This window comes from Parasteatoda tepidariorum, chromosome 2 (genome assembly GCF_982258835.1).
Source record: "Parasteatoda tepidariorum strain Cologne lab strain chromosome 2, Ptep-v5.0, whole genome shotgun sequence".
Taxonomy (NCBI): domain Eukaryota; kingdom Metazoa; phylum Arthropoda; class Arachnida; order Araneae; family Theridiidae; genus Parasteatoda; species Parasteatoda tepidariorum.
This window is the reverse complement of record NC_141756.1, coordinates 89,643,233-89,656,251: the sequence shown is the minus strand read 5'-3', so window position 1 is coordinate 89,656,251 and position 13,019 is coordinate 89,643,233. Positions and strand designations below refer to the sequence as shown.

The following is a 13,019-nucleotide window of genomic DNA, read 5'->3' as shown; positions in this document are numbered from 1 at the left end:
TTTACTTATCTGTCATTTCTTTTAGAAGTTATTCTAAAAAATTTTACCTTCACGTAAGAGAATTTAAAAGCGTAGTTTGATCAAGTGAAATTGAATATTCACTTTTTTCTCAATATAAAATACATTAATTTCTTTTTTTTCTTACTTATATTAAAATTTAAAAAAATAATAAATATTATTTAAATTAAATAAATAAATATTATTGAAATTAAATAAATAAATATTTTTTAAATTAAATAAATAAATATTATTCAAATTAAATAAGTATTCTCTAGCTAATTATTTTTTTTTACTGTTTGCATAACATTTGCAATTGTGAACGCACGGACTTTAATACAGCCATTTCACTCTTTTAGTACAAAACTGATGGTAAATTACAAATGACATTTCGATAAATATATCCTTTTCTGAAAGATTGTGCCGCCATCTTTCTAATCAAATTGCAACTTTCTTATATAGCTTTGTATGTACAATATTTTCCATTCTTTTAACAAACCAAGATTTTGAAAAGTATGCATATTCCGCGTATGCATACACATTTACGTTTTGAATAAATATGAATATGTATGCATATATCAGTCACACTCCAGTCAACGAAGACAGTGTCATCTTCTCAGTTAAGCGATGGGGTTTTGATGAAAGTGAAAACATAAGGGATTAGCAGATAAGAGGAGCATTGAGGCTGTCTCCAATGTCCACACTTGTAGCCTCGTATGGAGGATCCTTGGGTGGACCCTCAGAAGCGTTCCCACGAAGATTCAATGAAAACTTGCCTCGGTCTTCGCTGGGGAAAAGAATTGTTTTAGTGAGAGGAAAAATATATTGTTAAAAGAACACATTGTGCAATGAAATATTGTCATATACCAGAACAATTTTCAGAGAACAAAAATTTTTAATTTTATTTTAAGAAAAAACATCCTTTTCTCGAGAAGAGAAGACTATTTACTCCTAATTTTGGGTAAAATTGCTATATATTTAACGCTTGGTTCATGATATTTTTAAATTCTAAAATTCTTGTTTTAAAAACCATAAGTTGATTCATTTTATGATAACGTTTTACCATAATAGCATCATATTTTGAGAGGTTTCGTCAAAGTCTGCTTTCATTCCTTTACCCTTTATCAATAGGTTAACGAATGAAGTCACCGAATTTTTACAATTCTTTATTTTAGTTAAGCGTAATGTTATCCTTGCGCTATACGTATTAAGTTAATTTTTTTAAGTTTTTTTTAAAAATGTTAGGAAAGTAGAAAAAAATGGACACTGTCACTTTAATACAATTCCTTTGCCTCGTCTTTCTATACTTGACCTGTTTATATAAAGCACCTAAACTTATTTAAACCAATTTTATTGCTTAACTTCCTTAAAAAGAACTGAAGTTGTTTAACAACAACAATTTTGTATCACAAACTTTATTTGTAAATTAATTCAACTAAATTTTAAAAAAAGTACTATTTAAAAATAAATCTTTGAATAATTATGTTTGCTGATTAAATCTTAAAATGAAGTTTTTAGAGCATTAAGAATAAAAAATGCAAAACTACGCTGCATAAATTTTAAAGAAAAAACTGTTAAAATTTTTTGCATTAAATAATATTTTTACTATTATATGTTTAATAAACTAAATTTAAATCCGTCTAAAAATGGGTAATTTTATAATTACAACGGATTGTAATTTAGTCGGATTTAAATTTAGTAAATAAATAACAAACAATCGGCAATTGACTAAATTCACTACTTGATTTCTACTATTTATAAGCAATACTATGTACTAGTTCCTTGTTCTAGTACTACTAAAACAAAACTATAAATTATGGGGAATGTGAAAATCAAATATAAGGCAAATAATAGCCTTCGTTGTTGTTGCTGTTGCTTCGAATGGCACTTAGAAAAGCCAAGCTCGCCTGCCATTGAATTTTTGCGAATTTAATCGAAAAAGCGTGCATTTTGTTTGACAAGAGAACGTTACAAGAATGAATGTACATCATAGCTCAGAACCCCAAGGTTGGATGGAAGCAATACTCTATTGTGAGGCCACTTCCTCTATTTAGACATAGCTCTGAAGGGGAAGGAAATTTTATCCAGATCTCTGTACCCATGGTACTGCCCAGAGACCAAACACACGACTTTCAATTTCACAGTTAATTCGAGTACGCATATCGTATGTACCCGGTGGGTCTAACCATTCTCATGATCAAATCCCTCTCTATACCTAAGTCCAATTCTCTAACCTCTGAGCTATTACAGCCCCGAATCTTTATTTTAATTTTAATACATGCGTAATGAATGAAACACGAGGAAATATTTTTCTGTTATTCAAATACTCACAGTTTCTGCTGCTTCAAGTCAGAACATGATCTTCCAATTTTTCGAGTAAATCTTTGGTAAGTTTTGTTGATACGGCAGTGACAGACGACAGCTACTAATCCCACCAGAGCGGCTGCCATACTCAGCATCGTTCCAACTAGATACAAATTGTGCCAACGATCTAAACTTTCACCGTGATGCCCCCCTTCATCTGGCTCCCCAGGATCCTCCAGAGTTCTAGGCAAAGGTTGTGCTGCTACCATGGCTTCTGCAAATAAAGTGAATGAGATACAGGTAAATTATGTGAAAGATGGTGCGCGCTGCATTTGAAAATGTGACAAACTCACCCTCGCATAGATCTCCAGTGAACCCTGGATTGCAAGAGCAGAAATATGAATCTAAACTTGGCCAACAGCTTCCACCATTTTGACAAGGATTTGGATAACAAGGATCATAATGCTGGGTGCAACCAGGACCTTAAAAATAATGGTTAAGTTTAAGAAATATCACCTTTCATTAGATTAATTTAAATTACACACTAATTACGATCTGTGGACGAATGAAAGGATGTATGAATGGGTTCACCCAGTAAACGGGTGTGACGTATAGGTGTGGCAGAAGTCGAATTTTTGGCCATAGATGACGCCACTGGAAAACAAGAACAATCGCTCCCCCTCTGACTTAATGGCATACGTCAACAACAAATTACACAGTGTTGACACTTAGGGGTAAATTTGCCGCCAGTTTTGGTATTGAGGTAAACTATATTAATTTTAAAGAAAAGAACTGTAGTTATCAAACTGTAGTTAGCAAACTGTAGTTCAACTGTAGTTAGCAAAAATTATATAAAATTGGCAAAATTACAATTGTTTGAAGGAGTTAGTACAGATACAAAGCTGAAAATGTGCATGTCTTTTAAACGAAATGTTATTGCAATGAAGCCATAAATTTACTATGAATGCAAGTGTTGTAAGAATAAAAATTGAATAGATAAAAAATAAAAATTGAATAAATAAATTAAACAATAGCAGGTGAAAATGCAAATAAAAAATGTGGATACATACACTGAAAAAAAATTACATCAGCACCAAAACTGGCGTCAACTATACACCAAGCAAATTCAATAAGATTTAAAATTTGCGTTTCTGCAAGTCCCCGTGCTGGTGGTTTTTTTCAAATCGTTAAAGATCATTCGGGAATTATAATTCTTTTTTAAGAATAATTTTTCCCCCTTGAAAGGGAAGGTTAGATTTTAATCTCTAATAGGGTATTTTTTTCTCGTCGAGGAAATAAATTGTAAGTTATGATATGCGAATATTTTTCTTCGAAATAGTATTCAAATAATGGCTATCTATCTATAACTTAAGTATAAGTCTTTTTTATCTATCTTTTATAGCTTTAGTATAAATAAAAGTATCCGGCAATAATCCATTATATGAGCCGTTTACTGACCATTTTGTTGAACTCCATAAATACAAAAAGTGGAAAAAAGGATGGAAAAAATGTTCTTTTCCTTTATAATATAAATTCTGTCATTTAATTGTGAAATACTCAAAAATTAATAATAAGAGTTTCAAAATTATCAGGGCCATATTTTCCAGTTTGTGGTTACTCCCCATTTTTTGTGAGAAAAAAGAAAAGCTAAGTCTATTTAGAAAAGTACGTTTTTGTGATTGATTTCGGCGTTTTCTAATTAAAATACTTACACCATTAAATTGAGTCTCAGTACGTAAAATTCCTATTACTTGATCATAGTTATTCAGGGCGGTCACTTTCTTCTTTTGTGTATATTTTGCGTATATTTAGAATGTTTAAAAGTTTTCATTTCGTTAACCAAACAATAGAATTCCTTTAAACATGCAATTTATGAATTGCGATAAAAAATAAAACTTAAATTTTTCAGCAATTTAACCTTATCTTTTCAAAATAAGGCTCTTAATAATAGACCTTATAATATCTTCTATGAACTAGGATTAAAAGCGTCATATAAAATGTATTATTGTTGTCATTGATGAGACTTTCAATTTTGACGTGAATATTGAAATAACAGTTAATAACACTTTTCAATTTTTTCAACACATAAACTGATTTTGAATTATTTGAATTTCTTTTTTATTGGTGTAACCTCGATTCTTATTTATTCGCTAATTTAAGCACCGTTTCACAATTTTTATTGTGCAAGGTGACATTACATATCGGTGACAAGACCTAACATTGTAGAAAAGATCACTTAATTCAAAGTGTGGATGAAATTAATGAATCCAACGTGTTTTATTAATTTGGGTAATTTGATATCTATATATATATTTCTCCATATGTCTATATTATCTATATTATATATTATCTATATATATATTACACGGCGATAAAAAAAACCTCATTACAACTCCCCGAATGGCAACGCTAGAAAATAGACCAATGATAGCCGCTAAAAATGTCGCATGCCAAATCTAGCTGAGGTGGCTCTACATATAGCGCTTTTAAAAACGGAAACTGAAATAACCAGAGAGAGCATTCTCACCAAATGTGATCTCTTCCGAAATTCACCCTATCAGCTGCTGCAATCTCATACTATTAAGCTAGGCAGAAGTGAGTAGTCTTTGTCGATAGATCTCTATTTTAGTATTTTGTCGAAAGCGCTTTTTTTCACGCCAAAATTTTAACCTTTTTAAAGAGGTATCAGTTTTTAGAAATTTTATCTTAAGATTTTATACTTTAGCGCATTTCTAATAGGTTTGACGAATTACATGTCATTTATTTGAATTCAAATTTTATTTTAATGACTTAGTACTTATGAAGATGTAATTTTTTTTTAAAAAAAAGTTGTTATATGGATTTGAGTGATTGTTTTGAATTCTTAGAATTTTGTGCATTTGCTATGTACTTAAGTTAGTAGCGAGCGAAGCGGCAAACCACATAAGATTGCGAAGCAATTTTCGGGGGTTGGCGAGCGTTAGCGAGCAGGGGACGCAGCCCGCTAGTTTAGATTATTTGATATTCATAATAAATTACCATTGTATCCGGGATGGCAGATGCAGCTGTAGTTGTTACCTCTGTCCACGCATTGTGCTGGTGAGAGGCAAGGATTGGGTTGGCAGAGATCTACTTTTATCTGACAGCGACGTCCTTGGTAGCCAGGTCCACAGTGGCAACGGTAACCGGCAACTAAATCTTCACAAGCTCCTCCGTTGATGCATGGGCTTGAATCACACTCATCGTACTCAAACTCGCAATGATCACCACCGTAACCTTGAAGACAGAAAATTTAAAGAGGACTCAATAACACTGGATGATCTCCATCTTTTGGTTAATTTATTCAGAGAACAATGAGTTCATGTAAACTAAGAGTAAACCGTGAAGTTTCAAACGTTGAAAAAATATTTTCCAAGTGCACACAAATTATCCGTAGATTAAGAGCATAATTCTGAGAAATTTTACCAGCTTTGGATTTTGATACATTTATATTTTTTAATGGTTGGAAGGAATTAAAGATATTCCGTCATGGCCAAGAGAAAAATCTGTGGCCCTTTTTCGCCTTGCCACTGGCCATGACTGTTTATCAAAACACCTGTATAGAATCAAAATCTTTTCAAGCCCCCTTTGTCCATTATGTAACCTACTAGAAGAAATGGACGCTAACCATCTGAGACTTCCTCCTCCTGGGCTCTTGTGGGAACGTTATTGGAGGGCGAGATGCATTATTACAGACCTATAGACTCTTTCCTTTTGTAGCTCTTGTTCCCGTTTTTTGTTCTTTCTTTATATTGTTCTCAGCTACAAATTTGTCTTTCATGTCTGCCATTGGAAATAAAAAAAAAAATTTTTTTAATGTATAAAAATTCAGGGTTTACTCTATATTTTTCTGAGCTTACTCTTTCTGTAATTTAAGTTTCAAAATACGTATGAGTGTAAAAGAAAATTTTCAATGAAGGATTTCAAGTCATGGTAAAGTGTCCTCTTAAGTAATATGGACACTAAAGCTGGGATTGAGAAAAAACGTATTAATTGATAATTCAATATTACAAATTCAGATTAAATTTTTAAAAATAAAATTTTAACTCGGGAATCAATTATCTTAATAATTTTTTGTGGCGCACAGTTATAAAATAAACTCGAGATACCCGAATATATTCGGAGACAAAAAAATTTCTTATTTGTGTCATTGTGTAAAACTTCCTAACACACCCTGGACGTGGATGTATAGCTATAATGATTCCAGCATCATGCCGGGAGGTCGTTGCTTAAAATCTGTCAGACAGCCAACGAACATCTTTCTCATACATTTCTTCACCTGTGTATTTTTTTCAAAAATGGATATAGTCTGCTTCAATTTTAAATTTTGTATTTTGCTCAAAAATGAGTACAGTCTGTTTCAATTTTGAATATAAAAATGAGTATAGTCTGTTTCAATTTTGAATAAAAGACGTTTTCAAATTCAACTGTTATTTGGGTCGGAGCTATTTTGTCACATCTTTGCTCAATTTTGAGAAATCATGTTTACAGTATTTGGTAGGTAAGGGTTAAGGTTTACAGAAAACCGCTTTTCCACCTCTTCCAACGACAAATATAACAAATGACCGGTCTCATTATTAATAAAGCTGGACAGTACAGAGGACGGCTAGGACAGAGGGTGAGTAGTCAGGAGCCGAATTGTTGGAAGCCTTATGTGCTTTTAAAATAGGGTGGCTTCTCCGTGCAAAATATTTGGTACAGTTGAAGTTTAGGGACTCGGTGCATCTCTTAGTGGGTTAATTTCATCAAAAAAGAATAATTTAAAGTTACTTTGAGGGCTGATACTTTGCAGAAATAACCTCTTCCCAAGCAATAAAAACTTTTACAACTAATAATTATGAAACAGTATTTTTGTGATCAGTAAATAAATATTGATATTCACCAGGTAAGCAGTAGCACTTATATCCTCCGTCTCCATCTTCACAAACCCCATGAACACAAGGGTTAGAAAGACATTCATTCACATTAGTTTCGCAGTCAGCTCCTGCAAATCCTTTTGGGCACTCGCATGTATACTCAGTCTGGTTTCCAGTACATGTTCCATTGTTAAGACAGGGCTTGCGATCGCACAAGCTCACCTCTCCTTCACAAGATCTGCCACGGTAACCTGGAAAACATTGTTTTATATAATTTAATTAATATTTATGAACTAGTTTTGGAATTTCGATCTTTCAAATTTTATTTAAAAATTTTATTAGCCATACATAAATAGTGTCACGCTTAGAGAGGAGGGAGGGGTTTCATTAAATCGTTACGATTTTTCACAATTTAGAGAAGTGGGGTAACAAAATGCGTGAAATCTCATGGTTTGGTTTGAATAAAACCATTTAAATTTACAAATTAAATGTTTTTTTCTTTATTATTTGTTTACATGAATTTATCGTCGAAGTAAATACGCACCCAATCATTATACATTGTAAAAACACTTAGTGAAATTTGACATGCAAGACATGAGGAATGACATGTGTTTTGTTTCTAAGTAGCTAGCAGATGTTGATTTAATATAGCATGACGTGTGACAAGGGGGCTAGATGTTATGGAAAGTTAGAAACTTTGTGACAGAAAGAAAAGGAGAGTAAAAAGCACTGAAAAAAGTGGGACATTTTTAATGAATGGCCCCTATAAAACTAGTTAAAAGAAATATACAAACGTTTTTTGTCAGAAACTCTTATTGCGTAGGCCTCCTTCCTATTAGTACAATTACTATTAGTACCAGTTACCTATTAGTACTTACTAATTAGTACTATTCACCTATTAGTACTTACTAATTAGTACTATTCACCTATTAGCACTTACTAATTAGTACTATTCATCTATTAGTATTTACTAATTAGTACTATTCATCTATTAGTACTTACTAATTAGTACTATTCACCTATTAGTACTTACTAATTAGTACTATTCACCTATTAGTACTTACTAATTAGTACTTGGGAAGCTTACTATCACCTACTAACAAAATTGGTTTCCGTAGTAGTTGGAAAAAAAGGTGTTTCTAGCAAATTATAAATATTTCAGATCTTGATGTTTTATGTGACGAATAAATGGAAAATTCTAGTGCATGTCTATTTATGTATATTAATCTTTCAACTCTAGTGATATATTGATCAATAATATTAATATGTTTGTCCAAACACATCTAGATTATTTATTTCCATACATCACGATGCTCAGAAAAATTTAAATTATTAAAGAAAAAATTAAAAATTTTGGATATTGTTGAGCCATAATATGGTTAAGTTTGCTCCAATTAGAATAATAAAATAAAATGTAATTATCTAATTCCTTCCACTGCAAATATTACAATTTAAGAGTGTAATAAGCTAGAAATAATGTCGTCTTCATTTCCCGGTTTATCAGAAAATGAAGCTTTTTTCTGTTTTTAAAAATTGAGTGATTAATTGCTTTAAAAAATTGCTATTTGTTTCTTTTAATAAATATGGTAAAGGTTAATTTAATGATGTATACATCTGTAATTGATTATGTTATAATATACGCCATCAGGACATAAAACAAATTAGTATGATCATTATTTATCAAACCCATTTTTTTACAAAAACATTTCAATCATTTTAATGGCTTAATATGCATTTTAATGGACCTATTTTGCCATTAATTTCTCGTTTTACCAATGCTTAAAAGATAGATCATACTGTTTTTTTAATTAATACAATATAATAAAGAGTGAAAAATGACGTTTATAAACTAGCGAGAAATAGTTTCTATATCGTCTAAAGATTAATTTTTTTCATCTTCTTTTTTTACATAGGGCCATTCATAAATTGATTATCCCATTTAAAAATATCTTAAATACATAAATAATTGTTATTTCGGGGAAGAGTAATAATTGTATTTGCAACCTACTTAATTTGAAATAAAAATTTGACTAATATTAAAACAAATATATAGATATCGAAAATAAATGTATGTACCTTGCATTCATTTTTCTGTTTAATATGCACTGAGAAAAATGTATGGTTGAAACTACTAGAATTTTGAAAAATTTACCATATTTTTGGCTTTATGGGAACACCAAATATACCGTAATTTTTACATAAGCACTTTTGTAATAATTTTGGTAAATTTAACAATAAAACATTGCTTTATAATGTGTATTAAAATTTATTATGTGTGTTAAAATGTAGGAGCTCTATTATGATACATTAGAGCAAAACCCTTTTTTCAATAATTTTACTTTTCAGTTTTATATTTTGACCAAGAGTATAATAAAAAAACTATAATTTTGAAAACCAGGAATTCTGGTTAACCGTTACCATATGAATGGTTTATATACCACGTACTTATTACCAGAATTACGGGTATTTTATGAGAAATGTCTTTAGCATACAGTACAGTATTTCTTTTCCGTGTGCAATCTCAAGCTGAGGAACTGTTATTCAACTATTAAGAAATAACTATAATTATAAACTCTTATTAAATAACTATAAATAATTAATTTTACGCATGTAATCTTTACTCTAATTTCAAGTGAAAATATTTTAATACCATTAAAATAGAAATTATTAACTTTAGGAAAATGAAAGGAGAATTATGAACTGAATCTGTTTCCAAGAATTTAATTTTAAAAGTTATTGACTTAACTTTTATGACCAAAGTTATTGATGGAGTCTTTTAAATTCTGTTCTTGATTTAAATTAGATTCTTTAATTGGTATCGTAGCACTACTTTTCAGCTAATGATATTTTTTTCTTCATTTTTTTCTTCTTTAATGGTACGCAAGCATTGAGTAAAAATACCATTTAGAAGTTAAACGCATCTAATAGCAGTTCAACAGTTTAATGGTTCAATGTGCATCTAAAATTACCTATTTTGCCAACATTATTAACAGTCTTTTGACAGTTTGACAAATGTTAAAATATCTTCGAAGATAAGTCCGTTTTTCGAAAGTAAATTTATTTATACATTCTTAAATTGGTGGTTAGTTTATTTTTTCACCAGTTCTTATGAAGAAGTAAGAAAATTTCCTTGCATATTAAATTTAATGAAATAGTTGCAAATATTTATTTTAATGAAAAAGCTCTGAGCTCTCATGTCATAAAAAAACAACTTCGGTAACTAAGTGGTAAGATTTTACATATAGAAATTTAAAAGAGTTCTCAAAAAGAAAAATTCAAGTTATATTTTTGTAGAGATTCTTAGAAATCATAAAATCATTTTTGATTCTAAAATAAATTAAAAATGTTTTTGTTCAATAAAAAACACAGCTTATTGTTTTATCTATTTCATTTTTATTTTTATTATTATTGTTATCAATATAACCATTTATCAATTTATCTTTGTATTTTTGTATTCAGGGTTTTAAAAAAAATGTTTTCATGATACAACACCAAAAATGTGAGTAATCATAAAAATATTTCAGTTTCTAAATTAATTCAAACAGAAAATGATTTAGTTAAGTAAAAAATCTCCAGAAACTGAAACGGTAAGATATTATTTGATTAAACAAATAGAAAATTACTTGATTATACAAATTGGAAATAACAGTCAACATGTTTCAAGCACTCAAAAATTGGCATCCATTTTCAAGGTTTGCCAGACCTGAATTATTTCAAGACATTTGATAATATTTCAGGAGATGTAAAGACATTTAATTCAAGTCTGGATGGTCTTGACAATGGGTGCCTATTTTTTATTATTATAATTATTTCAAGACATTTGATTATTTTTTTATTTGATTTGATTATTTTTTTATAATTATTTCAAGACATTTGATTATTTTTTTATTTGATTTGATTATTTTTTTATAATTATTTCAAGACATTTGATAACATTTCAAGGGATGTAAAGACATTTTATTCTCGTGAATTATTTCAAGACATTTGATAACATTTCAAGAGATCTAAAGACATTTAATTCAAGTATGGAAAGTCTTGACAATGAGCGCCTATGTCTTAGCTCCTGAAAAATGTCAACTGTCTTTTCCAATTTCTGTATTTTTGAAGCGAATGAAGTTTTAATCAAGAAAATGCTTTATTTAATAAAAAAACATTGTTTTCCTTGTTTTATTTTTATCATTATTGTTACTAATATGATCATTACTGTAATACTGCAATTTTTTAAGCAATTTGGTTATTCTAGAATGTCAAAAGTTTTCTCCGTCAAAGCTAAGCAAATCTAATCTCCAGAGACAGACTAAAACCAGATGGTTAAACGACCCAAAAGAGAAAAAAAACATGTTTGTCCTACCATGTGGGCAGAGACATTGAAAAGTAGTTCCCACTAGTCCCTCGGCAATGTCCACGCAAAATCCTCCATGTTGGCAAGGGTTGCCGTAACATCCATCCCTTTCTTCGCAATATTTGCCCACGAATCCAGCACAGCAACGACACGAAAAAGACCCCTGGGAAAAATAAAAAAAAAAGGCAGACATTAAATGAGATAGAGACAATGGAGAAAGAAACAAAAATAGGGATTTAGGCACGTGTAAAGTTACTGGCGAAATCGAGCAGTAAACAGGGTTCGAAATTACCCGTTAGAAGTTTTTGAAAGGCGCAGAATTAGAGCTTTTAAGCCTTCTTTTATTTAAAGAGTTTCCTTAAAAGTGAATAAAAGGAGTGCAATCAAGCTGATCATTATTTAGAGTGTTCAGGATAATGATATTCCGTGAAGTGGAAATTGAGAGTCGTATTCACGGAATCATTGATTGTCGGGTGTGTTCATCAAATTACTTGATCTTTACTGTGATTAGTTGGACATTACTTTAAAAGAATTCAATCGTAACTAATTAATAATTAGTGAAAAAAGAATATTTTCCTGGAAATTATTTTGCAATAGAAATATGCGTCTGATATATTGTATTCTTTGCAAAATCTTTTACTCGAGTAAACTCACTTAAATTCTTTGACAAATTATAAAAATTTTAAACTTAATGCACATTTAAATGATGTTTATTTTTGAAATCTTAATATACTATTGCAATGAAACGGATAGGCATGCAAAGAAAAATGATATGAAGACATTACCGAACTAAAACTAAGTAAACGAACAAAAACTAAATAAACGAACCAAAACTAAATAAATCTAAAATTTTTAAACGAGTAAACGGGTATTAACATAATATTTCTGAATAAAAAAAAATTTTTTTGATTTGATTTAATGCATATTCGATATAAAACTTTTATGATATGAAATTCAAGAAAAGTAGTTTTATCTAAACATAAGTTATTTGATTTGTAACTAAAATAATATCGATGCGTAGTAATAGATAAGAAGTTTAATACTTTTCACTTAACACTGAAGACTTATTTTTCTTTATTTACAGTTATATGTTTAGACATATGTATTTTTACGGAATTTCTAATTCAGTAAACAATCTCGCGTGATGAAGCAAGATTTCTATATATACAAAAATTATGACATTTGAATATTCACGCCCCTGCAAAAAGTATAATTCGTTGCACGACGATGTTATATTTATACTAATGATTTTCTTAGTCGAAAAAAATTTATTAAACATTCGGAAATAATTTAGTAAACATTTTTGTACATTTGAACCGTAAAGAAGATTTAAAATAATTTGAGAGAAGATATAAGTTGATTTAAATTCAACTATAAACTGAACTACCTTCTTTGAATAGAAAATTAAAAAGAAAAACAAATATTTTAATAACAAAAGAGTAGGAGATTTAACATCAAAAGTATCAATTTTAAATTATAGTATGGCTAAAAATCTCTTTAAC

The 13,019-nt window shown here is 29.9% G+C and overlaps 1 protein-coding gene across 2 annotated transcripts in view; it reads right to left on the bottom strand.

The window, feature by feature from the left end:
- Positions 1-306: 306 nt before the first annotated feature.
- Positions 307-13,019, bottom strand: part of LOC107445732 (uncharacterized) — a 101,653-nt gene continuing 88,940 nt past the window's right edge. Inside the window, exons 5-10 of one of the 2 annotated variants that reach the window (XM_016060211.4) lie at positions 11,527-11,680; positions 7,202-7,426; positions 5,320-5,556; positions 2,655-2,783; positions 2,329-2,575; positions 307-779 (exon numbers count right to left, since the gene is read on the bottom strand). In XM_016060211.4, the coding sequence (XP_015915697.1) occupies positions 737-779; positions 2,329-2,575; positions 2,655-2,783; positions 5,320-5,556; positions 7,202-7,426; positions 11,527-11,680 (1,035 nt within the window). In that variant the 3' untranslated portion in view covers positions 307-736. Of the gene's footprint in view, positions 785-2,328; positions 2,576-2,654; positions 2,784-5,319; positions 5,557-7,201; positions 7,427-11,526; positions 11,681-13,019 lie in introns of both variants that reach the window. The other variant, XM_016060210.4, reaches the window with a different exon arrangement.